The sequence below is a fragment of the Haliotis rubra genome, unplaced genomic scaffold, assembly GCF_003918875.1.
Source record: "Haliotis rubra isolate DU_JTF1 unplaced genomic scaffold, ASM391887v1 Scf289, whole genome shotgun sequence".
Classification (NCBI taxonomy): domain Eukaryota; kingdom Metazoa; phylum Mollusca; class Gastropoda; order Lepetellida; family Haliotidae; genus Haliotis; species Haliotis rubra.
In genome coordinates this window covers 779,404-805,693 of record NW_025766956.1, presented here as the reverse complement: position 1 = coordinate 805,693, position 26,290 = coordinate 779,404, and the positions used below count along the sequence as shown (strand labels likewise).

Sequence of the window (26,290 nt, the reverse complement as noted above, 5' to 3'; positions counted from 1 at the left end):
AGGAGTACTACTGCTTCCTCTTGTGGAACTGTCACAGCAGGGTTTGGTTTGCCACCTAGAGCGGCGAGTGTGAGGGACTCTACGTCTTCATCGTTTCATCATGGGAACTTGTCTCAGTCAGCTCGTTGCTCGTCTTCTCTTGATGGGGTGCCTTGTCATCCCTCATTGTCTGCTCCTGTTTTGTCTTTGCCTCCTCCAACGGGGCCTGTGGCGAGACCTATTTTACCAGTCTCCTGGAATCCGGTGTCTGAGGGTTCGACTTCTCAACCTGTTGACTTTGACACCATTGTACAAGCGGTAGCCTTGGCTTTACGGCATCAGACTCCAGCATCTTCCTCTGCTATTCAGTCATCTGGTCCTACGACCACTCCAGCTCAACATTTGGAGGAAGTCCATCGTTCGGCTACGCCATCTCCCTCTTCAGATGGTACGTCGCCTTCGGATGTTAGCGTTGATGCTGTTGACACTCCTCAATTGCTAGTCTGGATTGCCGATAGCCTTCGACTACAACGTAGTAGTTCGCCTTCGGATTTATTATCCAGTTTTGACATGAAGCCAGGTGGTTTTGGTTCTATCACCTTCCCGCCTCGCCCTTGAATCACTCAATTGGCAGCGTCACTGGATGAGTCGTTTGGTAACCTGAAGAAGCTTAAGGATGGGTTTGCGGCTCCCCGCTTCAATTTAGCATCTGCTCATGTTCATTGCTTCTCTACGCTGATCGCCTCCCCTCCGGTGGATGATGATATTACGTTGTTGGGAACCAAACAGAAAGCCTACTCACCGTTCCTGGTCGAGGATCGTGAGCTCTTGCATTTTGATGGTGTCATAAGGAATATTATGGCTCCACTCAACATGGTGTTGACGACTACTGAGGCGGTGGCTATGTCGGTTGCACATGCTACGTCCCATCAACAGACATATATTCGGGCAGCGATGGTACTATTGCAAGAACAATTTCAGACCATTTTGGATCAGTTGGCTCACTTCTTTTCGTACGTCACAGCTATGCGTCACAGGGGGCTCTGCACTTATCCTCATGGGAGGATAGGTTCCACACTGATCTTTTTTCGTCAGCCGTGGTCTGGCAGGTCACTTTTCAACGGGGCGATTAGAGATGTCACCACCAGAGTTGGTCAGGATGTTTATTTACAAGTGTCAGTGGAATTGTTGGAATTCCAACGTTTGCAGATGGAGGACTCGTTGCGCCAGTGAAGTCCAGCCCGTTGTGTTCCTTCCAATCCGGACCTTCGTTCGGGTTTTGCTGCTTCCAGTTCCAGCAGGGGACGTTCCAGCTGTCAGCGTCAGGCATTCACTGCTTCACGACCAGCTTCCACTTCTGACCAGTCCTCCTCTCAAAGACCTGACAAACAGTGACTTGCTGACATTAGAGCGTGACTGGGTTCTTCCACCTCCAGTCGTGCCCAGTAGGTGGAAGACTTGGGACTTATGTTCCCAACTGGACCATCTTGGGCGACCCTTACGTCCTCTCCACGTTATCCAAGGGGTTCCAGCTGCCGATTATCGGGGATCCTCCTCTCACTTTACTTCCGGATCACAGAACGTATCCCGCTCAGCAAACGGCTGTTCTTCAATCCACAATAGACTCCTTACTTCAGAAACTTCCGATCGAATCCCTGGGTACGGCCCCGATCGACCCGGGGTTCTATTCTCCAATCTTTCTGGTTGCCAAGAAGGATTCGGACAAGTTGAGGCTAATTTTCAACATGAAGGTCTTCAACGAGATGTTTCTGCAGCCTCCGCCCCATTTTCACATGGTGTCGGTGGCCCTACTCAAGACCATTATCAAACCGAGAGACAACATGGTCAGTCTAGATCTCCAGGATGCGTACCTTCACATCCTGATCTCCCCGGCTCATCGCAAGTTCCTTCGGTTTGTCTTCGAGGGCACCCAATATCAGTGGCGTGTCCTCCCGTTTGGAATTTCTTCGGCCCCGTGGCTGTTTACACGGGTGACGAAGCCTATCACCAGCTTCCTCCACCGCAAGGGGATAGTTTTCGAAGCTTACATCGACGACTGCATTCAGGCGCAGACCGATCATGCCATTCTGCTTCGTCACATGCAGTTTGCGATACAGATTCTTCACCAATTAGGCTGGTTAATCAATCTGCAGAAATCGGAACTAGTCCCTACACGCCATCTTCAATTCATTGGAGCAGTGTTCAACACAGAGGTCAACAAACTGTTTGTCCCAAGGGATTGTTTCTGCAAGATACAGCGATGGTTTCCCTTGCACTAGCGCAACCCAGGACGCATCATCAATGGCAGGAGCTCCTGGGCCTCTTGACGTCGGCTCAGGCATTGACCCTCAAGGGTCAACTGCAACTTCGACCCTTGCAGCTCTTTCTAGCGCCTTACATCAGAGTGGGTGATCCAGTTGCCTTGATCACTCTCCCTCCGGAGCTCCATCCCCATCTCCTGTGGTGGATGGAAGAGTTGAATGTTTGCGTCAGAGTTTGCTTAGGGCCGTTTGTTCCGTCTCACCACCTGTATGTGGACGCGTCTCAACACGGGTGGGGAGCTCATCTTCTCAATCAACAAGTGGCAGGGCAGTGGTCTCTCGCAGATCGCGCCTGTCACATCAACGTTCTGGAGGTCAGGGCAGTGATTCTTTTAATCAGTCACAGGCAAGATGTCCTACGAGCAACTTCCATCATGGTCCGTTCGGACAACACAGCAGTGGTATGTCATATCAACAGGATGGGGTCTACTCAACTCCTGCAGTGGACTCAACAGTTCTTCAACCTGGTGGACTCTCTCAACATCTCTGTATGAGCCAACTACATTCCGGGGATGAAGAACGTCATCCCAGATTCTCTGTCCCGACGGGGTAGCCTAGTGGTTAAAGCGCTGGTTCGTCACGCCGAAGACCCGGGTTTGATTCCCCAGATGGGCACAATGTGTGAAGCCCATTTCTGGTGTCCCCCGCCGTGATATTGCTGGAATATTGCTAAAAGCAGCGTAAAACTAAACTCAGTCAGTCAGCTCTGTCCCGGCCGAGTCGTCCCTCTCCAACAGAATGGAAATTACATCCTCAGGTGTTCCAGACCTTCTGCCTTCTTTTGACGACTCCGACAGTGGATCTATTCGCCACTCGGTTCAACCATCAGCTGCCTCTGTTTGTGTCACCCGATTCGGACCCTCTGGCTTGGGACCACGATGCTCTTGCCATTCCGTGGGACGACCTGAACGCTTACGCGTTTCCGCCAGTGGCCCTTCTTCCTCGCATACTAGTGAAACTGCGTCGCAACTCAGCGGATGACACTACTTTGGTCGCCCTACTGGCCGGCCAGAAGTTGGTTCATAAATCTTCAAGAACTAGCTGAACCAAATTCCGTACCACTTCCCGATCAGCTTGATCTACTGGTGCATCCGCACTCCGACCAACTACATTGGTCCCCGCTCACACTCCATCTTCACGCTTGGCCCATTTACATCGGTCGTTAACCCCCAAGGGCTATTCGAAGCGTGTTGCTACTGCCATCACTACAGCGCATCGCACCTCTACTAGGTCACTCTACGATGACAAGTGGAAGAATTTTGAAGCGTATTGCAGGAAGAAGGGCATCACATCTCCCACTACGGTGTCCCCGCAGATGGTGGCAGAGTACCTTCAGCATCTCCGAACCTCTAGAAACCTCAAAGGTTCTACACTATCTACTTACCTGGCTGTCCTTAACACGGTTATTGCATCGGCCTCGGGTGTGAAGGTGTCCACTGTCCCTGAACTCCAGTCTCTCCTCAGGTCTTACAAACTTGCTGACCAATCCCGGAAGTTCCGGCCTCCAGCTTGGGATCTTTCCGTTGTACGTGCTCATCTCACGTCAGCTGATTATGAACCTCTGGAGGAGAAAGATTTTGAACATGTCTCCTTTAAGACCTTCTTTCTCTTGGTCTTGGCCACAGCTGCCCGTATTTCTGAGTTGCACGCTCTCAATGTTTCTCGGATACAGTTTGAGAGGTCTAGACATGCTAAAGTTTTCCTTGGTTTGCGGTGGGATTTTCTCGCCAAGAATCAGTTACCAGGACAGCCAGATCGCACGTTCACGATCCCGCTGCTGTCTACTATCTTGGGCCCAGATGACATAGTAGATCATTAGTTCGAGCATTACGGATTTACCCAGCTGCCTCGCAGGATCGCCGCAGACTGCGTAAGAGATTGTTCATTCCATTATCTACTGCCTCCGCCTAGGAAGTCTCACACACTACCTTGGCGTTTTGGATGAGAACTACGATCCTGTGTGCTTATGCCATTGCTGAACTACCTCCACCATCGACGGCAAAGCCTCATGAGACTCGGGCTCTCGCTTCCACCATGGCACTTCACAGGAATTGTTCCCTCCAGTCCGTCATGGAGGGATGTTTTTGGAAATCAGATACTGTGTTCACATCACACTACCTGCGGGATCTCTCAGTTACAGATGTGGAAGGTCTACATCAATTCGGCCCCCTGGTCCTGGCGCAGCAATTGTCATCGGCCCGCGTTCGCAGATAAAGCAATCCTTCTTTGGTCGGTTTTGCTCTGTACATAATAAAAGATATCGATGTAATCCATGTCTTGGTACTTTTTTCATTTGGGCTTAGATCATTCTCACCTAGGGAACTAGGGCATGTTTGCACTGTCATAACTATGACTGGATGGACTGTGAGGCAAGTCTTGTGCTACATGCAGAGATGGTCGACATTCCGCTTACTGACCTCTACTCTTTGAGCAATTACGTCAGTGAAGTGTTGATTTCCGATTACCTACATGGTTTTCGAGGCGTTCCGCTCCTAAGTCCATTCTCACCTTTGGTAAGTTAAGGGGGATTGGTACTGAACGTTAAAATAGTTGAGCAACCGGGCTATTCCCTCTTTCACCGCCTTCCAGCGTGTGTCTGTGGGGTGTAGTTTCGAAACAGGGACTGGCCAGATTAAGGTCTTCAACTTTAATTCACTGGGGTCACCTGATAAATCGTGGGGCGGTGGGGCCTACTTGCCAAACTGCGTCCTTTTGCTTGTCAAAAGTTGCGGCTGAAAACCACCTTAATTCGGGAGCGCCCACTCCCTAGAGTTTTTGTGCTGTGTAAGCCAAGGGGTCACCTGAAGAAACCCATCTCAAGTTTGGAGTTTGCATATCGGGAGTTGGTGCTTTCTCCTGGCCTCCTTGGGTTATACGTCTTCACGGTTGTAAGTATTGACAGGGTAATCTGCGGCCCTCCTACCAACCGTGGGATTATGCATACCGTGAGATAGGATAAGTTTAAAAATTTGAAAATTTTACTATAAATTGTATATTTATATACTTATCCTTTCTCACGCGATGGATACCAACCCGACCTGCCCCACAGCACAGATTACTGGAAACTCCAAGACGAGAATGACAGGCACAGGTAGTCACATAATCATCTGAGCGAGCTGCACGTGTATGGAGATGACTGACAGGTGCTGATGTCGGAGTGGGGGCAGAGGTCGGGTGGTCAGAGGCCAGTAAGATTTGATTCAAGTTAGCCTACAGCACGTTTCCACACATTGTCGTGAAGAAGAGGAGAGGTGCATACCGTGAGATAGGATAAGTATATAAATATACAATTTATAGTAAAATTTTCAATTTCCTTATATCAATCGCTTGGGCCATCGTATTGCCCAGATCTGTACAACACTGCAATTGTATTTGCTATTCAACAATGCACTCAGCAATGCTACAGCTATATGTTGGAATAGAATTTTTGTCCTAAAAATATAAAAGTTGTTTAACAATCTATCATTGACACAGTTCACTATTTGTTACGAGGGAGGAGTGCAGAGAAAGGGACAGCCAGGTGTTTGAGAACGGATGGAGACGGCACAGCACAGGTTAATGAATAAATAACTTTGTCTGTGAACGTGCTTCTCGAACACCTGGCTGTCCCTTTCTCTGCACTCCTCCCTCGTAACAAACAGTGAACTGTGTCAATATTTTAATGATAGTTTGTTAAACAACTTTATTATTTTTAGGACAAAAATTCTGCAAAAACCTCACAGAGTGGGTATGATGTTTTGATTATGATCAGCGTTTCATTGAGTATGTTATGTTTATTAGTTTTCGAGTTAGATTGCAATTCATCGGTCCGCTTTTGAGCCAAACGGACTGTAATAGTGAATAGCAAATACAATTGCAGTGTTGTACAGCAGACACAACTGCAGTGTAGTGTAATAGTGAATAGCAAACACAATCGGACTGTAGTGTAGAGGGGTCTGAAGGAGCTGTTGCAATTTCACCTCCATTTTGATTGGTGTTTTGAAACATATTCTTCCAACTACCAAAGAATAAGAATAAGTGATGCTAGCCCAAGAATATGGAATGTATGCATCATTATTGTGTTGTCTCCTGCAGGAATCCAGCCCCCTGTCATGCACAGCCCTCAGCCCCAATGACAACTTTGTGGCCTACTCAACTGGGTAAGACAACTGCCTTGTGTGCATGGGGTGGTGGGGTAGCCCAAACTTTATAACAGTCTTTGCCAAAATTGTTCAGTCTACAAGGCCAACATTTATCATTTTCTGCAGAATTTAGCATTAGCTGAGCTTACTTGACCATAAGTTTGGTACTAGATGCACTTCTGACTAGTGGCTAAAGTCACTGACTGTTATGGCACTTATTCTTGGAGCTGAGGTCCAAACATAGATGCAGTGAACATAAGCTAATATCTGTGTCCTCAATGATGATATTACGGCAAAATATGGCGGATGATATTACGGCAAAATATGGCACAACGCTCTCTTGTATAAATATACCATATTTTCATAGTACAGCTCTGTTTCCTATAGATTTTGTTTAAGGCCCAGCATATAGTTTCAAATCTTTAAAGGTCACATGTAACGTAAAACACAACTTTGCAGATTCTGATACCTTTCAGTATGGACTTACAGATACAAATCATCAAAAATGCAAATTCAACTTATAAAGTTGAAAAATAGCGCGATGAAACCCACCCCCACCCCCTCAGTTCGATACTTAAAAGCAATGTCATTATTTAGCATTGACAGAATTTCTAACTGTGATATAGATATGTCTTTGTCACAGACAAAACTCAGTGTCTGTTTTATTGACACCTATGTGTCTGCCTGTCTGCTAATGACAATATGCAATACACAACTTCGATCACTGACCACATGCAATTTGAACTTAACACCTATCAGGCTATACATCATAAACAAAACGCATTGATTTATGGCTTGTGCCCCCGAGTTCGGTCTCTGTCACATTATGTAATTACACAGACAGGCAGGTGTGATACTTGTACACATGACATGTTATGATGTCTGTTGATTGCATAATGTTATACACAAAAAATGAGCATGTATTTACAAAACCCAACATCTCTATATACACACACACAATGAGGCGTGAGGGCATCGGCAGATGAACCAGCCAATGAAAGTGTTCGTTACACTTGAGTGCACACCCACCCGCTCTGACTGGGTTCGGTATCCTGGGAGCTTTTTTGAGGGAAGTAAACCAAAATACAAAATATTGCACTTTTGATTTGTGATTGTACGCTTATAATTTTGTTTTTTCATAATCAGCAATGTATATTATATGTCATGAATAGGTGATAATTGAGTTTTAATTATGTTTGATTTTTTGGTTGCATGTGACCTTTAACATCACACCTTACTATGTAGTGGTTTGAAGGGTCTGAGTCAATTGTCGAAGTTGTTGGTAGAATGCAACTGTGAATGTTATAGCTTGAGAGTTTAGTTGGGAGAATAGTCAGGTTGAATTTTGGATATGTATTCATGTCTAGCACATCATTCACTGTACACGTCGAAAGATCGTGGCACTGCAGAATTCTCAGCAGACTGTGGTACAACTTGGAGGACAATTGTTTGGATTTCTGTAATATCAAATATACGTTTAGTAGTTACACAATTTCCATTTTTATTGCCTGATATTGTATTGTTATTAATGTATGCATACTAATGTATGCATCTCCCAGTTCATGTGAAAGTATCTATGTAAACCTGATTGGTGGAAATTCTTTTTATGTACTGGTATGATAAGAATAAATACATTCACTGAGTTTTACAAGACAGGTGAGCCTTATGTACTGTCATGCAGGTCGGGTCACGTAGTTGTCATGGAGATGAACATAGAGAAGCGTCAGAAGCCGGAGCGAATCCGGCTGACATCAGATCATGTTGGTTGTACTGTCACCTGCCTTCAGTGGGGGGGACACAACTTCAAGTTGTTTGTGGGTGACAATGTCGGCAAGATCACTGTGTGCTACATACCATCATCAAAGGTAAGTTGTTTCATCACACAGAGCAATGTAAAACCATTCAATTACCTGAAATGACAATTGGTAAAATACACGACCTCTCTTCATCTTGTCTCCTCTCGTCTCTATCCCTTAAATATACATAAAACGTCACCTTGCAGGAAAAACCTATAAAGTCCATACATCAATCAGTTATTCTGTTCTCTGATATATACCAGTGTGCTGTTGAACAAAACAACCTTAGTGCTAAGACTACCTAAAGTCTATGTTAAGGTAAGGGAGTTACAGCCACCTTAACGCTAAGATAGCTAAGCACCTTGATATTGACCAATAAGACACTACTGGAACCAGTAAATTTGAGGGTTCAAGGTCCTCATGTCTGATAGTCCTTTCCAGCGAAACATACATATCCTGGCATGGCCAGATATGACAGTAGTTCACATGTACAGTACGTGACATGAGCCGAACATCAGACGTGTACAAATCACTATCAGTATGGCTAGTTGAAAAACAGTAGTGGTGGGAATCGGTTGAAATTTCATAATCAGTTATCGGTTGCAATCGGATTGTCCCATCCGATCAATGATTGATTGTACAATCGGTTACACTGATTAAGAATTAAATATTTTTTACAACTTGTGCAATTCCCAGGTAAACATTTGAACTCTTTCACAATACTGCAATACTGTATATTTGTCATTTTTGTAAGTTATGTGATAATAGTGAGCATGAAATAAAATATGTCAGCTTTTGTGGTTGGTTTCTGTGAAAAACATGACTTGAGGGTGCATCTACAAGAGCTTAAAAACTCAGGAATATTATATTTTTCATTAGTTTTAATTCATTTGAGGCAAGATTGTACAAAATTACAAACAACCCAAGTCTACATTGATCAACAAAAAAATGTGTACAAAAATAAATATTGACGGACTACCAAGATATAGATAAGATGACTGTTCAATTCACTCTTTGGCAGATTTTACACAATCACAACAAATCCTCACACTTTTTTCCAAATTTTGACCCACTTTTTACACTAATGTACGGTATATTACCGGTACCGTAGATAAGCCGAATCTTGAGGACCAAAAATAGCAGTCTATAGAAGGGGTTCGGCTTATCTATGGGTTACACTCTCGTGAAACTTTTTTTCAGGGGATAAGAGAATGACATTGTATCGCCTCGCATGAACAAACTGACAAGAGAAGACGACTTTGTCAGTAAAGACGTCAAATTTGCAATTAAACATCACTTGACAAGATTATTTATCTTTTCAGGTGTAATTTGTGACGAGACAAGATTATTTACGTTTTCAGTTCTAATTTCTTTTTCTAGGCATTGTAGGGATTAAAATTACCATGTTGCAATCAGCTGTGCACATGTTTCCCGGCAATCTAGTTAAAACATACCCAATGATATAACGGGATGAATTTTGCAGCAGTGAACGGTAAAATATAATATCTAAAACTATCATTTTACCAAGAGAAATATATCCTAGCATTGCACACACATGATCACCGATGTTACTGTAAACTAGGGCCTCCATGGATGACGAGGCGGTATTCAGTTCGTGATTGTTGATAATAATCTGAAACTGAAATTGGTGCTATCGTGGTTGGAGCGAAAAGTGTACCCTCATGAACATGATAAGCGAAAGTTGTACGCGCATAAAATGAGGTGAAATACACTTGCCAGTTTGTGGTGATCGCCAGCTACAATAAATATGACATTTAGCAAAACAATATATATATGCATATCCATTTTCTGTCAACTACACTTCATTTCGAGGAGTGAGTAGACGCAATATGATTGTGATTTCTGTGAATAATGTGGATAGAAGTTATAATTATTGGTGACTGCCTGTTGCCTTGTGGTCTGACTCTGAGTTAGGTATTCATCATGTTCATTATTGTTTTTCTAAGAATTATTAGCGACAATCAATTATGAAATTTTGCAATCGATTGTCGCATCGGAAAAGGGTAAACCAATCAATTATCGATTATAATCGATCACAGGAACACCACTAAAAAACAGGTGCCTTTGATCTACCACAGGCAATAATGGATGACTTCATGGATTGAATGGTCAGAGTAGGTGACTTTGTTCATTGTGTGTCAGTTTCAGTCATTACTCTTAATATCAGTCACTTCTTAACCTTGGTTGAGACTCCATTGACCAACTGTTGTTGTGATGTTTGCCATCAGGCCAAGACCCTGTTCCTCCAGCCGTCTGAAATCATCCTGCGTCTGGACACTACGGTAGTGCAGCTGGACTGGTGGGGGGAGAAGCTGTTGGTGTCCACGCTGACCAGGAGCTACCTCCTTAACACCAACAAGTAGGACATCTCACCAATTGTAGCCTCTGTACCTCACCTTCTTACCAGGAGTTACATCCTCTGTAGCTCTCCTCTCCCTCTATTGAGTTCTTCATTGTTTGGGCACCAATCATGCTACAAATTACATTCCATTTTCATCAGACAGAATTGACAGAAGCGTTATTAAAGTCAGGATGTGAAGTACTTGTGTTAATAGCTCCTGAATAAGAGTTTATAAATGGAGAATTCCATTGTATATTTCTTATGTTTCCTTATCCTGACTCATACTATTTGCTTCTCTCTCCTTTAACCCTAGACATGACAGAAATGCTGTGTGTTATGTTCCCCATGAACAGTAAAAACATCTCACCCAAAAGCATCCCTCCATTGTGCATGCATACCAGTTCCCCACGTGACCAGCTGGTGAATCGCCACACTCTCTGTTTTGTTACAGTGGGATGGTTGGGAATAATGTCTCTGTGTTTTTAATCCAAGCCATCCTATCAAAATTAGTAACCTTTTCAAAACCTTTGCTCTGATTATCTTTGTTAAGGTTTAGTTTATCATGTGTACAAGTTAATTAGTGAAACCTTTTGGACATCAAGAAGCCATCCTTCATGAAGCAGTTGGCAACAGTCACCACTGGGTTCACAAACCTTTCTTCAATAGAGGACAACATTGAGACCTACTGAGCAAAACACCACCTCCTGAACACAGCAAGATTTCATGCAGGGCACATCCTTCATACAGCTTTAGGTGTAAGTGCAGATGCAGATATTCACGCAGCTACAAGCCGGTGCTCAGCTCCACACCTTCATACAGCCAGACATTGTGACTATCACCTCTGGGTTTACAAACCCTTCAGAAGGAGAGGATAAACGAAACCTGTTGGCAGCATTTTCAGAAGACTAAAGCCACAGATCTTCATGCTGCCAGCCACTGCGACTATTACCTCTTGGTTTACAAACCCTTCAGAAGGAGAGGATAAACGAAACCTGTTGGCAGCATTTTCAGAAGACTAAAGCCACAGATCTTCATGCTGCCAGCCATTGCGACTATTACCTCTGGGTTTACAAACCCTTCAGAAGGAGAGGATAAACGAAACCTGTTGGCAGCATTCTCAAAAGACTATAGCTACGTCAGGCCTGCACGCAGCCACAGATCTTCATGCAGACATCTACAACTATTACTTCAAGGTTCACAATCTTTTCAGCAGAAGAGGAGGATAAATGAGACCTGTTTGCAGGTCAGTCTGCACACCACCTCTGACCTTCACGCAGCCTCAGACCTTTGTGAAGTCTCTATTATGTCAATCCTGGTAATCGATGGATATTTTTGTTGTGCAAATTAAGAGTGGTTGGTTGGTTCGTTTGTTGTTTAATGCCACACTCAGCAATATTCCAGCTATATGGCGGCGGTCTGTAAACAATCAATTCTGGACCAGACAATACAGCAATCAACAACATGAGCATCGATCTATGCAATGGGGATACGACATGTGTCGGTGAACCTGACCACCCGATCCTGTTAGTCGCCTCTTAGGACAAGCATGGATTACTGAAGATCAATTCTAATCCAGATCTTCACAGGTTCCGAGAGAGTGATGTTTCACCAGTAGTCATATGGGGAGCTGGTGTGCATGCACAGGGGCGGGGTGCATTTGGGTGAGATGTTTTTACTATTCTAGTTGAACATAGCACAGAGTGTTCCACCATATCTGGTTAAGGCAGAGAGAAGCAAACAGTATGAGTCAAAATAAGAATAAAATAAAATAATATTTTTGCTCTAAAAAGTTCATATTATAGGTTAATATATTTGTATATTTTCTTAATATCATACCGATTTCTCTTTTTCCAGACAACAGTATACTCAGATCGGGAAAAAGCTTAGGTATGTTAATTAAAATGTTGTTTAAGATGTTTTCAGACATTCCACTGTTCTTTGTAGCATAATGTAATAACACATCAACAAAGTCTTCAGCTAAAGGATTAAGGCTTCGTGGACAAACCAAGTTATAATTTCTCTTTGTTAATGCACTGTAGGCAAGTTTAATCAAGCTGTGCATGTTTCAGAGATGGAGAGTATGGGTCATGTTTCTTTCTGGAGCCTAGTTCACAGTACCCTGTCATCTACTGCTCACGGCCTGGATCTCGTGTCTGGGAGGTACGAAGATTTGTCAGTTTCTGAATAATGCACCACAATGGCAAAACTACCTTCATATTCGTCTAAGGCATCACAATTCACTGTACAGAATCCGATGATGCTTGGTTCACAGTGATTTGATTTGTGGTTCGAGTACCATAACTCTTCCAAAAGGTTACATTAATTGGGGAAATATCTGCGATGTATCTGCTGATGTACTGTTATATGACTGATGTATTATTCAATGACTTCAGTATCCTTTCTTCAGTGTGTGGGTGTGGAATACCACTTTGAACAGTGTTCCACATCATGGCATGTCCTTTGTGAGGAAAGCCCCAAATTATGCAGGTCTAAGAATTATAAAACATGGCACATGTTGGTTTAGTACTGACAAAGCCAGAACTGTTTCTGCTTCAGGTTGACTTTGATGCCAATGTCCTCAACACCCATCAGTTCAAACAGCTACTGGCAATACCCCCTCTACCAGTCATCAAGTTCCAGTAAGTGCCTGCAATCTGTAGATTCACAGTACATAATTCCATGCTTGTTTCCATGGTAGTTAAAGATGGGTAATGGCTTGATTTTTGCAGTGCAGTTTTTTTGCAAGTATTATTCATGTATTATGATGCATACCACAATGTTTTATACATTTTTTGGCAAAGACATATTAATCACTTTTTTTCACAATTACTGTGTTCACTAATTAACATGAACTGGACCCATACATAATACTGCACCTCATAGTAAAAGAATTAAGGACATCATTGGTTTAAGATCAAATCACAGACACAAAAAGATTTATCATCACATTCCTACCATACAAAATGCCAAACATCTATTACCAATTTAAAATTGATGGAAACATTGACTGACAATGCAAGTAACATGACTACTGTCGGGTGTTGTAGCGACCCTGTGGTGAAGTTTGCTGACCCATCCCAAGTCTACACAACTCAGTCTGTCGGCTTCAACAAACTCTGCAGGCTCGGGTGTGTACAGCTTGTGTGTTCTTCTGCGGCAGCAAATCTGACTGTTTACTTACAGAATCTCACAACATGGCCACAAGCTAATTTACATATCAATTAATTTGTTTCTGATGTTATGGACATCTGGCCAGATAGTTTCTTTATTTGTATTCATATACTACACAGCAACGAATAAAGGCCTGTCTGTCTCTTCGACCTGCCTCCCCTCGGACGACATCGGACGGATTTACAGCAAAAATCAAGAGACGGCTGATATCACCTTCCAGTGATGCATGTTCTGAGCATACTCATTAGAGACAAGGAAATGATGAATTCATTTCTTCATTTCATCATTGTCTGGCAGCAAGTTTTAAGTTGTAAGCAATAATTAGAGAAAGTTTACTGATACTGTCACTTGTGGAGTGAGCTAGTTTCCACTCTGTACTCCACACTATCTCTTCTTTGTTTCTTGTCTATTGCTTTAAAACTGAAGAGTTTGAATGTTATTTTGTGTTGCAGTCCGTACCTGATAACATGGTCTAATCGCCGGGTGTATGTGTTTGATCCGGTACGTGTCAGGATCATTCTGTGGAATGAACAGCCTGCCAGTAAGTCAAACATTTATCCATGGCATATATTATGGCACATTTCCATAGGATTATTTTCAGGTTAGGGCAAACAGGGGTAGAAATAACCCATTGCCCGGCGTCCGAGTCCAGTGTTTTTTCTCTCGGGCAAGCAAATTTGTATATCACACTGTACCGGTGTCCAGTTGAGTTTCCAATGTTAATTATGTTGTTTATTTTTTAAAAAATCAAGAAAATGGACGGTATAGTGGAAAAATGATCAGGGCAAGTGATTTTACATGTGCCACTGTACCGGAGTACACTAGCAATTTTAAAGTTATTTCCACCCCTGGCAAAGTAGACTAAATGATGTACTGTTATCTACTGACAAGTTGAGTTTCTGCTCATGCTACCATTCACTTCTTCGTCTGGCCTAGACTTGTCTACTTACGTGCTGTGATGTTTTAGCTGTAATAACTGTTGTAAAATTCATTCACTTCGCTAATCCCTCAAGGCTGGTTCACTCATGTTCACATTCCTCACTCCACTAATTTACTCATCGACTCTCTGATCTCACTCACTCACTCACTCACTCACTCACTCACTCACTCACTCACTCACTCACTCACTCACTCACTCACTCACTCACTCACTCACTCACTCACTCACTCACTCACTCGACCGCCTCCATGGTGTAGTGGTTAGAGCGTCCGCCCGGAGAGCGGAAGGTCGCCGGTTCGATCCCCGGTCGCGTCATACCAAAAGACATTAAAATATGGTACTTGTTGGTCTCTGTCTGGCGCTCGGCATTAATGGGTACAACAAGGACTGGTCGGTTCGGAGTCAGTATAATGTGTCTGAGTGGGGTATTCATGCTTCACTGCGGCATGGTATCTCAGTGGGCTAGCACTATAAAACCAGCTTAAGTCTGGGCTAGTACAAGCAGCCGCACATACACATACACACATGCACGTCATCATATGAGCGAAATATTCTCAAGTACGACGTAAAACCCAATTTCACCTCACCTCACCTCACTCACTCACTCACGTGCATGCACTCACTCATTCCTCTATCATTGGCAGATGTGTTGGATATGGTGACAAGTGGGACAGAGATATACATCTTCCTGGCGGACCAGTCCCTGTGCCGCCTGCATCTCCTTCCAGTGGAGCGGTGTCTGCAGCTGCTGCTGGCCAAACAGGTGTGGTCGATTGCCGGGGAACTGTTGTGTTACCTTGACAACTTTGTTGCTGTGCCATTCATCCAGAGACATATCAAACTTGGCTCCCTGTCTGAGCTGGTCAGCAAGCTGCTGAATGATGGCCATGCAGACACAGCAAACAGAGTTCAAGGTAAGTCCCTGTCCAACCCAACTTGGTGATATGAAATAATATGGTGTGAAATGGTTATGGTAGGGATCTTCATTTGTTCTGTTGATGAAAGTTAGGGATCGTTTATTTTTTGCATGTGTGTGATCAGTGTTAGGGGTCATGCATTGGTTCAGTGATCAGTATTAGAGAATAATCATATGTAATATTGAGAAGAAGTTTAATACCTAGCAACTGTAATGTTGAGTGATCAAGGGCCAATCATTTGTAATAGGGAGAGGCAAAGAGAACTGGGAAATGTTTTTAAAAACATCATTAACTCAGGGGTAATAAAAACAAAACAAATTTTGTGGAGAGTTGTTCACAATACCGGGGAGACGTGAGCAAAGTAGTTTGAAAATCTCAACCGTCTGACAAGCAAGTTTGTCATAAATGCTCCCCCATCTCCTTGATCCCTGACAGGTTACCCAGATATAAAATGAGGTATATGCTCAAATTGTGACTGGGTTCTAGATGATACTTTGGGAGCATTTTTCTGAATTCTTAAACAAATGGCACAGCTAACATTCATAGAAATAGTGGTTCCTGGCAATCTTGTACTTAAGTGACCTGTTGTTTGTCTACAGCTATCATAGATGAGATGTCAAACTTGAGTGACTCCACAGAATCAGACAGCATGAATGGGGATGTAGCTGATGGTCAGTCAGCGTTTCTAGACTCTGCTGTCAAACTTCCTTCTGGAATATTTCTTGTCAACAATGCCAGCAAAACGTCCCTTGAAGAGGAACTTTACAATCCTGCAGACAGTGTGCAGGCAAGGTTCACTGTCCGTGGAGGAGAAAACAAGATGGCCTCCCTCCAGGATCAGACACTTCTGCGGTACATGAGCATGGACAATCTGGACTCCAGATCCAAGTATGGCTCACATCATCAAGATGCAGAGGGAGAAAGTGGAATGAGGAAGTCCTTTTCAACAACAGACTTGGACACAATCAAGGATGAAAGACAAAGTGTTGTAGGTGTGGAAACGGAAGAGGCTATTTCAAGTAGTACTAGCCTTCATAGTGACAAGCCTGAAAGTCAGAATGGTGAATCACAACCTGATAATTTTGTCGATGTTGATTTAGACACTGAGGAGGTGAGAGAACAGAGTACTGGAAAGGTGTCAATGGGGAATAACTCTAGTGACAGAATAAAGAGCATTTACCCTTCAAAGGAAGAAGCAACAGATGATGATAATATAAATCAAGTGCCTTCTAAACCTCATCAGGACATATCACCAGGTAAGATATAATTGTTTATAACATCATGAGGGCATTTTACCAGGAAGGGCAGTTTGTTTGGGCAGAGAGATATCGGAGTAAGATGCGTTTAAAAAAATGATACTGTGGAAGATTTTTGGAGAGAGGGGCTTGAAAAAACATTCTTTTCAGAAGATGTCTTCCTTAGGATACATCTATGCATTTTCTGCTGCTGAAAATAACATGTGACAGTTGTTACAATGTGTTAACATAGAAATATTGTACAAATATGTCATCGTTCCTTCACTCTTACAGTAAACACATGATGTAACCTTTCAACTATATTTTTCTGATGAGATGTCTGAGACTTCAAATACTGTATGTATCTTGCCCTTTATGAAGTTTAACTTTCTAAAGATGCAGTAGTATTTCATCTCATAAAATGTTTGGTTTGCATGTGGGGATTGTGTCTGCTAGACTTGTCCCCAGGGGACCTTTTTGGCTTACGTTTTTCTTTCAGTTTGCCTTTCTTGAAACCTGCTTGCATTCAACAATTCTTTCATTTATGTGTTCCCATTCATGCTTTTTCACTATGTTATTATAGTATTACATTTGCTTCAACTTTTTACTGTTGAATTCTTGGCTTGTTTGTTTAATTCTTGGCATGTTCGCATTTGGGCCCACTACCCAGGATGGGGCTTCCCCTTTCTAAGGCTAAGAAAGGTGAAAAGAGTGGCAAGGAGCCTAGTGCTGCTTCTTCTAGCTCGATTTTTGTTGATATGTCCTGCATACATTCCAGGAGCATATTACTTAGGTCACTTCTCTCCTGAACTACTTCTTGAACAGCATACGTGTGGTTATAGTAATTTTATTTATATGTTTTTACATGTAGGGTGTTATTTCCACTGCTAGCATTTTCTATCTTACGCTAAAAGTCGTAATTATTAGTTATGTTGCAGAGTGCATTATTACTGTTTTTGTCAACTTCATGCCTCGCGTTGTTGCATTAGTTGTAATAAGCCCATGCATGTTTTTTCATATATTTATGTATGTATGTATGGGGTAGAGTTACTGCACAGGTTTTTACTTGTTGCAGTTTAAAATCCTGTCCTGCCGGTGCCACCAAGCTGCCATTCCCGTGAGGTGTCACCACGAGTGTGTCTGTGTCTAATGGAGACTGATCATGGCCCGAAGCGGGTTGTCCGGCGTGTGAGATTTTCAAGCCTAAATCTATTAAGTCCAGGCGGGTGGACAAGCTGTTCTACAGCAGCCTGCTTGGGCGGGGGTGATATCTGGGCTCAGGATCCCCGTCCAAGCGTTCACACAGTAAAAAGGGGTCTTCGGGGCCGCCTCCCATGGAACCGGCTCCCAAAGCGGGCTAAAGTTACCAAGGAGGCTTCGTTTGAAAAACTAATGCTCCTTCTGCATCTCAACCTGCCCATGTACCTGTTTCCAACACACCCTGTTGCATCGGCACCTGTTGCCCTGATTGATACAGGCATTAGCTACTCTTTTCGTAGGAACTGATGTGCGTCCGTGAAATCCCTGATTGATCACGGCGTTGGCTGGAGTTCAGTAAGGAGCTCAGTATCGGCTCGGAGAAGCAGCGTCTCCCGGACACATCTGGGGATGGCTTAGCCCGTGGTGATAAGCGTGCCCTGCCTTGTGGCGACCCTAGCTTCATGGCCAGCTCAGGTCCGTCACGAAGCCTGGCGCCGATGAAGGCTTACCCTGTCTTAAGCCTGGTGCCCTGACTGGCGGTGCGCCTGGGTAGTGCGACCAGCTTGGGGATACCTCGGCCTGGCAGTCAGTCTGGGTTGCCGGGGAAACCTGTTGCGACAGGTTCCTCTTGGGCGCCTCGGCGACCTGGCGTGGAGTTCCACCCGGCAGGGCGACTCATTCCCTCTGGCTCGACCTTTTGAGTCTTTCTTGTTCAGCCTCTGGTGTATCCTCGGTCGGTCTCTCAGGATTATGAAGTCACGGTGGCGAGGATTATGCCGAGATTGATATGGAGGAGGATGAAGGGAGGGAGAGTCGGAGGTTGGAGTTCGATACTCCTTTGGCTTGTCCCCCTCGCGGCGGGTTAGGGATAAGATCGCGAAGTCCTCCCTCAGGTGGATGTTCCCGTACAGAAGCCCGATCCGCGAGGAGTTTGGCTCCGGGGGAGGCTTTTCACTGGTGAGCTGGAGTGGCGATGTCCTCACTTCCGCATTCTGCCATCACTGGTGGCTCTTGCTTGACTATGGTGCCGCATGCGGTTTTGAGTTGCCGGCGGAAGCGCTATTCGCGGTACCAGTTGGGAGAGAAGGCACTGTTGGAGCGTCTTACGCTTCCGTCACTCTAGGGGAAAGATCCTCGTCTTCCCTGGCCTCCGACCAGGCAGGGCAAGCGCCTCTCCCGCTTTCTAACAATTAAACTACGGCTGAGGCAATTAAAGTGTGGCGTCCACTCAGCCTACCTGTCTGCTCTGCAGGGACGGCTGGTGGATCAGGAGCTTGTGGCAGCCCGACTCGTCGGCCAGTGCTGCATAGCGTCAGCTAACAGGTGTCCACTCTCATCTGGCTTTCGGGACAGCGTTGATTGCTGTGCCAGCCAGATGATGGGTGCCGTTATGGAGCTTGCGCCCGGCTGTGGTTATCCGTGTTGTTATCCATGGCGAAACAGCTCCTGTCTTTGCCTTACACAATGGGGTCCTCCCTGTTCCCTGGGGCATTGCAGGTTGTACAGGAGGCTGCAGAGGCCGTGTCTACCTTCAAAGACTCTAAGCCTTTGTTGGAGCAGCCCTCCGTTCCTCGCCATGCGGCCTTCCCTTCGCTACCTCTTATCCTTCCGCCCGGCAAAGGAACCTGCAAAGTGGACTGCCCTTTGCAGGCCAAAGCGAACAAGCAGGGCAAGGAGCAGGCCTGCTCAATCGCGGCAGCCTTTTTCGGGGCAGAGCCAGCCCGGCTTCCCGCTGATTCCTTCCCCAGAGCCCTTATTGCCCCACTCATGCATGGTGGAGACTTGCCGACTGTGGGGGTGCACTGCCTCATGCCAAAGCGTCCCTGTCGGTGGCGGTTGTCCCTTTTCTATTCGAGGAGTGGGAGGCAGCCACCACAAATCCCTGGGTCCTGTCCACACTCAGGGATGGCCATTTGCCCACAGTGGAAGCGAGATCCTCCGTCCTTCTCGGGGTTGGCACACTCCGTGCTGACTTCCAGAGAAGGCGGACATACTCCGTGCGGAAGTTCAGTCCTTACTGGACAAGGCAGCCATCGAGTGGTTCCTGTGGGTCAGCAAGGAGGGAGTTTACTCCACCTACTTCCTAGTGACCAGGAAGGGCGGAGGGTTCAGACCCATTCTGAATCTCAGAGGGCTGAACAAGTTACTGGAGGTGCCGTCTTTCCGGATGGAGACACTCAGGTCAGTGATCTCCTCTGTCGAGACAGGGGATTGGCTTCACGTCAATGCGATCTCAAAGGCGCATACCTCCATGTTCCTAATGCACCCGAGTTCAAGAAGTACCTCCGGTTCTCCTTGACGGGGACGTGCTACCAGTTTAGTGTGCTCCCCTTAACATCTCGGCGGCCAAGGGTGTTCACAAACTTATGCTAATCCCAGCTCAGTTAGCCAGGTCTCAGGGCAGGTGTTGTTACCCGTACCTGGACGATTGGCTTCTCAGGGCCTTAGGTCCTCAGTTAAGCAGAGCCTCCACACTTGCGTGCGTGATGGATACTCTGGTGTCACTGGGCTGGATTATCAACCTCAAGAAATCAGACCTCGTTCCGGCCTTGGGATCTGGTATTCTTGGGGGCAAGATTCAACAGGAGCTAGGGATTGTTTCCCTTGCTCCGGACTGTATCGTCAAAGTCAGAGGACTGTGTTACAGTTCCTCCAATTAAGCCCCATCGTCGGCCTGAACTTGGCCCGGTTGCTAGGCAACATGGCGACAGTGGTTTATGGTTTGGCGTGCACGTCTGAGGATGAGACCAGTTCAGCAAGCGTTAAGCTCAGCTGTGGTCCCACTTTCAGAGCTAACTCACGAGACTATTCTCATGGCGCCCGAGTGGTTAATTCCTCACTTGCGGTGGTGGGCCGGAAGTCGAGGAATTTGTCAGGGGATCCCCTAGACACCCGAACACCTTCCCTCTCAGTTCAGGCGGGAAAAAGCCTCCCTCACAGGATGGGGGGTCCTGGGTGAGCTGACACTCTCAGGCCTCTGGTGAGCGGGAAGTCAGACTACACATCAATGTGTGTTAGAACTGAGAGCAGTCCGCGGGGAGTGTTCGAGCTTTTGGTGTTTGTTCAGGGCCTGTGTGGTTAGATCTAGAGATGGACAATCAAACAGCCATGTCTTACCATTCTCAAGCAAGGCGGCACAGTGTCTCCGTCACTCCTTCAGGAGGCGTGGCAGTTTCTACTATGGTGCGATCAGTTCAACATTGGGTTTTGCCTGTTTATCTCGAGGTGAACAACGTCCGTGCAGATGCACTCTCACGGCTTTATACTAGCCCCTGCAGTGGATGCTCGACCAGGAGATATTCGGGATTATCTCCCAGTTGTTGAGGTCGTTCCAGGTGGATCTGTTTGCGTCTGGGGTGTGAACCAGATTCCTGTGTTTTGCTCAGATTCGGGCGAGGCGCTAATAAGGCGCCTTTCAGCTAGATTGGACAGGACAGGGTACTGTAGGCGTTCCCCTGATACCACTGATTCCCAGGGTCCTGTCTCAGCTGACCGCACAACCAGCTCGGCTACTTGTGCTTCTGGCACCCCTTTGAATCGGCACAAAGTTGGTTTCGGTAATTCTCAGGTTTCTGGCTCAGCCTCCTGTTCTATTACCTTTTCGGCCGGACCTCCTATCCTATCGGTTTTATCTGTTTATCTCCCGGGGTAGAACAACATCCGTGAAGATGCACTCTCATGTGCATACTAGCCCCACACGCAGTGGATGCTCGACCGGGATATTCGGGATTATCTGCCAGTTGTTTGGGTCGTTCAGGTGGATCTGTTTGCCTCTGGGGAGACGAACCAGATTCCGATGTTTTGCTCTCGGATTCGGATCCGAGAGCGCTAGCCAACCAGCGACTTTCAGTTAGATTGGACCGGACCAGGGTACTGTAGGTGTTCCCGATACCACTGTATCCCAGGGTCCTGTCTCAGCTGTCCGCTGAACCAGCTCGGCTACTTGTGCTTCTGGCATCCCTTTAGTCGGCACAAAAGTTGGTTTCGGTAATTCTCAGGTTTCTGGCTCAGCCTCCTGTTCTATTACCTTTTCGACCGGACCTCCTATCCCAGAACGGAGCCCCACCCGAATCCCAGGATTCAGTGGGTGGCTTGGCCGCTGTCAGGGGATCGCCTCCGTCTTGGCCGGAATTCCTGCACCAGTTGCAGACACAGTTCTTGGCTTCGAGGGATTCGACAAGCGTTCAATATGAGGATAGATGGGCCTGTTATTCGCGTTGGTGTGGCAACAGAGTTCTTGATCCTTTTCTGCAGATTTAGTCTCTGTCTTAGAATTCCTCCAGTCTCCGGTTGGGCGGTCTAGCTGCTTCAACTGTTAGAGGATATTCTCACGGCTATTTCTGCGTTTCATCATATTCCTGTTAGACGATGCTCTCTTGGGGCAGCATCCTCTTGTACAGCACTTTTAGGGCAGGCGTGGACAGAATCCGTCCGGTTGTCCGGGCGGATTAGTCCCCGATGGGACTTGTCAATCATTCTTGATTGGCTGTCAGGTCCACTGTTTCGTTTCCACAATCTGTCGGCTCTTTCACTCCAGCTGTTGGCGTGGGGAGGCGGCATTTCTTGTGGTGGTGACTTCTGGCAGGCGGGTTGGCGATATTCACTTAAAATAATCGGTGATCCCGCTTACTGTTTCACAAAGACATAGTTAGCATCACGGCCGCCTTATACTTACCTTCCTAAGAAGGATAGTACCTTCCATGTGACCCGAAGCCTATTGAGCTCCGGCTTTCCTCCAGCCTTCCTGCCCGGTACCTCTCTCACGGCGTGCTCACGTCTTAGATGTCTGTATGACCCTTAAGGCTTATATGAAGCGAATAATAAGGGTACCCGTGAGGATAGTCCAATTGTTTGTTGTTTATGGCGGGGAGTTCAAGTTGGTCTTCCGTCGACCAAGCAAACCATTTCTCGGTGGCTTGTCTCTGCCATACATATGAGCTATATACTCACACAGGGCGATCCCCGCCTGTAGGGTTGAAAGCTCATTCAAGTTAGGAGCAGTTGCTACTTAAGCTTAAGCTGCAGCCCTGCCTCTATTGAGGAGATCTGCTCCTCGGCTGCTATTTGGAGCCGGGCTCACAGACGTCGTTCATCCGTCATTACCAACTTGACAGACTCTCCAGTGGTGCTCTCGGTTCGGTCAGTCAGTTCTCTCCAGTGGGCATGGTTCCACCTCTCTCTAGCCGATTGAGCTTTTCGAGGATTTTATGAACCATTATATGCGATTTTTTAACACTGGTGCTGGGTTTTAAAATGCTCTTGTTTACATATAAGCCCTGGTGATGGGTTTTATGTGGTGATGGTTTTATTCCCATGTCTCCTTTTGCATTACTCCGTTCTGCTCTAGACTTATTTGCCTTGGAAACTTTGCTTAATAGATGTATTACGGCATTTTGTTTCTGGCTGCCATTCGCGGATTCCCTTATCTTCACTTCGATTGATTACAGGAGAGGGAGGGAGGGTTTATCTCGATTGTTTTTTTATTAAGCGAGGGTTTCACTTTGTAATTATAATATGTAGACCCTGACCCTGGCTCATGCCCCGCCTGATTGGCTATGGTGGACCGTAGTGACTGGGTAAGTGAGCTTTTCTGCTATATTTAGCTTGGGAAATTCCACTTCTTGTCGGGTTTTTTATGCCAGACAGAATGCCGCTCCTTAGTCTCCGTCTTTAGGAGTCTGTCTTATCTTATAATCCACCCAAGGAGGAATATAAAAAAGAATCGAACTAACCTGTAGAGGTTTCAGATTCTTTGAATATATTCCTCTTTGGGTAATCACTCCACTCCTCCCATTCTGTCTGACTTCTAGTTCAGCATGGAAAGTGAGGTCTTGAGGGTTCACGGTCTAGGGTTACCTGCTCTCTTGGCTGTGAGGGGCCCCTCCGGCCCTGTAATGGTGGTCTTACAAGACAAAGCGTAGTTTTTGTTTTGTAAAATATTTTCAAATATTGTTACAACTGTTGTAGGGATTTTAAAATGGACATTTAAATGCTTATAAGTACCCAAAGAGGAATATATTCAAAGAATCTGGAAACCTCTACAGCTTAATTAACAGAGTTTATTGCACCACCTGGAAAATTCTCAAGCTTCAGCTGGATCCCCAGGAATGTGTACTTCTGTCTGCTGCCAAAGGCACTGAGTCCAAAGGGTTTAACTCCTGATGAAGGGAAGGGTTTGTGCCCAGTCCCTCTCAGTGTCTTCAGGGTTATTGCCTATCCCCAGCTTGCCGGATATGTCAATACCTCAGTTGCCCATTAGGTCTAATTCACCTTAGTGTTTCAGGCTACTAAACAGGGTCTTTTTCCCAATCTGGAGCCCTTTTCAGGGCAGCATACCAGAAATTCAAGGAGCAATTTCAGAATGCTTGCCAGTAATTAGGGTGGCAATTGATGGTGCATACCTTTCCTTCAGAGGTCAGCCCTGGAGGTGGAGGGGGACCCCAGTGACATGGTCCTCTTTCATCACTTGACCAAGTTACAGGCTCACCTGGCATGGGACTCTTTGCGGTCCGCAGTGTCACAGTTGATGTGCGCAATAATGGGCATGCGCATCTGCAGTTTCCATGTGACACAGCAGGTATTTCATTAAACTGCAGATGTATCTACCACCTTCAAAGATTCTAAAGCCTGCACGAGCTTTTCATAGGCGTCATTGCTGAAATCTGGTTTCTCCGGTTGGCAGTAGGATCCACTGAGCAAGAATAGGAGGAAGAGCTGTGCCAAGGGTAAGAGTAAAGTTTCATGCTGGTGGAACCAAGCAGGCTTGTCGCAGTAGCGGGGATCTGCCCTCTAGCGATGTCATGTCACTGATGTCACCCTCCCGTTGAGTGGGTGGCATGGTCTCCATCATGTTTAACCTACAGGCATGCAGAATTCTGGCTTCGAGGCAGGATTCACCACACATTAAGTTTGAGTGGGTCCATTATGAAGGCTGGTGTTGACGATAGGGGGATTCCAGATCCTTTTTCTGCAGATTTTGTCCAGGTGTTGGGATACCTTCAGTCCCATTTGGAAGAGGGTTTTACAGCCATGACCATTTGTGGGTACTCCACTGCTATTTCCATGTTTCACGCCCCTATTGATGGTGTTCGTCTGGGGTAGAGCCGTCTGGAACATCGTTTTGTAACTGGCATGGAGAGGGTTTGACTGTCTCATTCAGTTGTTGAGTTGAAAGATCGCTATTCTTGTAATGGTAGCTTCTGCTAATCTGGCACTGATTATCTTCCACAAAGACTGCCTCCCAGATACCTACTGCACTGCTTTCAATGTGACAGTACTTGTAGAACTTCCTGCCCTTTTCCCAGCCTTCCACATGGGTGACCACTCATTTGAGTGCTTACTGAGGGTTTGAAGACTCATTCAGTCAGGGCATTTGCATCACCTTGCACATTGAAGAGATCTGCTGTGCCACTATTTGGAGCCGGCCGAACACCATCATTTGTCTCAACTATCTCAACATACATTCTAGGGATCATGCTCTGTTTGGTCACTCAGTTATCTCCAGTGACCCTAATCCTACAATCAGTTGCCCCAAGCCAAACACCCAGTTGAATAAGGACTATGTCATGTAAAAACCACTTCAGGTTGAGATATCTAAGATATTCAAAATGACAACAATCACATGACACAGAAACTGTTCAGTCAATATCAAGTCCAGTCAGTGACGTACAACTCACAACCACCTATATACTTGCCACCTTTCTCTTCAGCACTGGAGGATGCCGCACCAGTGATAGCAGAGTCTGTGTCACGTCGGTCTGGAAAAACAGGGAGGAAGAAGCGTGTCATGCAGGTGGACATTCCATCACCTGGGATCTCAACTTCAGACATCAAGAAAGGCAAATGTGAGCCACTAGAACAGCTGTAGAATATCTTACTATTATCTCAAAGTTTCAGTTCACTGAAGGTTACCTCCCCTTGCAATGTATAATGTGATACTACTACTCCATTAACAGTTTGCTAATTTTAAAAATCTGCTCTTGTCAGCAAACCATGAAATACATTAACACATATGCTACATTAAATATGGGAAACAATCTTTGCAAATATTTGCTGAATAGAAGCTCACAGTGGTTGTCATCCTCATTTATCCTATTAATAAAACTTTTATATCTGTCTATATCAGCCCAACTCCACAGATCAGCCAGCACAGGATCCATGAAGAAAACAGCCAAGAAAAAAGGTATGCTCTGATTTCCTTTTATGTAATGCCTTTGTGTTTTGGAACTAGATGTATAAGTAAGTTACT

General features: G+C 45.5%; 1 protein-coding gene across 1 annotated transcript in view; it reads left to right on the top strand.

Moving 5' to 3' along the window:
- Nucleotides 1-26,290, top strand: part of LOC124281743 (Hermansky-Pudlak syndrome 5 protein homolog) — a 61,683-nt gene that overhangs the window by 3,409 nt on the left and 31,984 nt on the right. Inside the window, exons 4-15 of the mRNA XM_046717718.1 lie at nucleotides 6,375-6,439; nucleotides 8,103-8,286; nucleotides 10,467-10,597; nucleotides 12,434-12,466; nucleotides 12,649-12,739; nucleotides 13,136-13,218; nucleotides 13,627-13,707; nucleotides 14,203-14,291; nucleotides 15,335-15,604; nucleotides 16,207-16,863; nucleotides 25,752-25,886; nucleotides 26,168-26,224. Of these exons, the coding sequence (XP_046573674.1) occupies nucleotides 6,375-6,439; nucleotides 8,103-8,286; nucleotides 10,467-10,597; nucleotides 12,434-12,466; nucleotides 12,649-12,739; nucleotides 13,136-13,218; nucleotides 13,627-13,707; nucleotides 14,203-14,291; nucleotides 15,335-15,604; nucleotides 16,207-16,863; nucleotides 25,752-25,886; nucleotides 26,168-26,224 (1,876 nt within the window). The remainder of the gene's footprint in view (nucleotides 1-6,374; nucleotides 6,440-8,102; nucleotides 8,287-10,466; nucleotides 10,598-12,433; nucleotides 12,467-12,648; nucleotides 12,740-13,135; nucleotides 13,219-13,626; nucleotides 13,708-14,202; nucleotides 14,292-15,334; nucleotides 15,605-16,206; nucleotides 16,864-25,751; nucleotides 25,887-26,167; nucleotides 26,225-26,290) is intronic.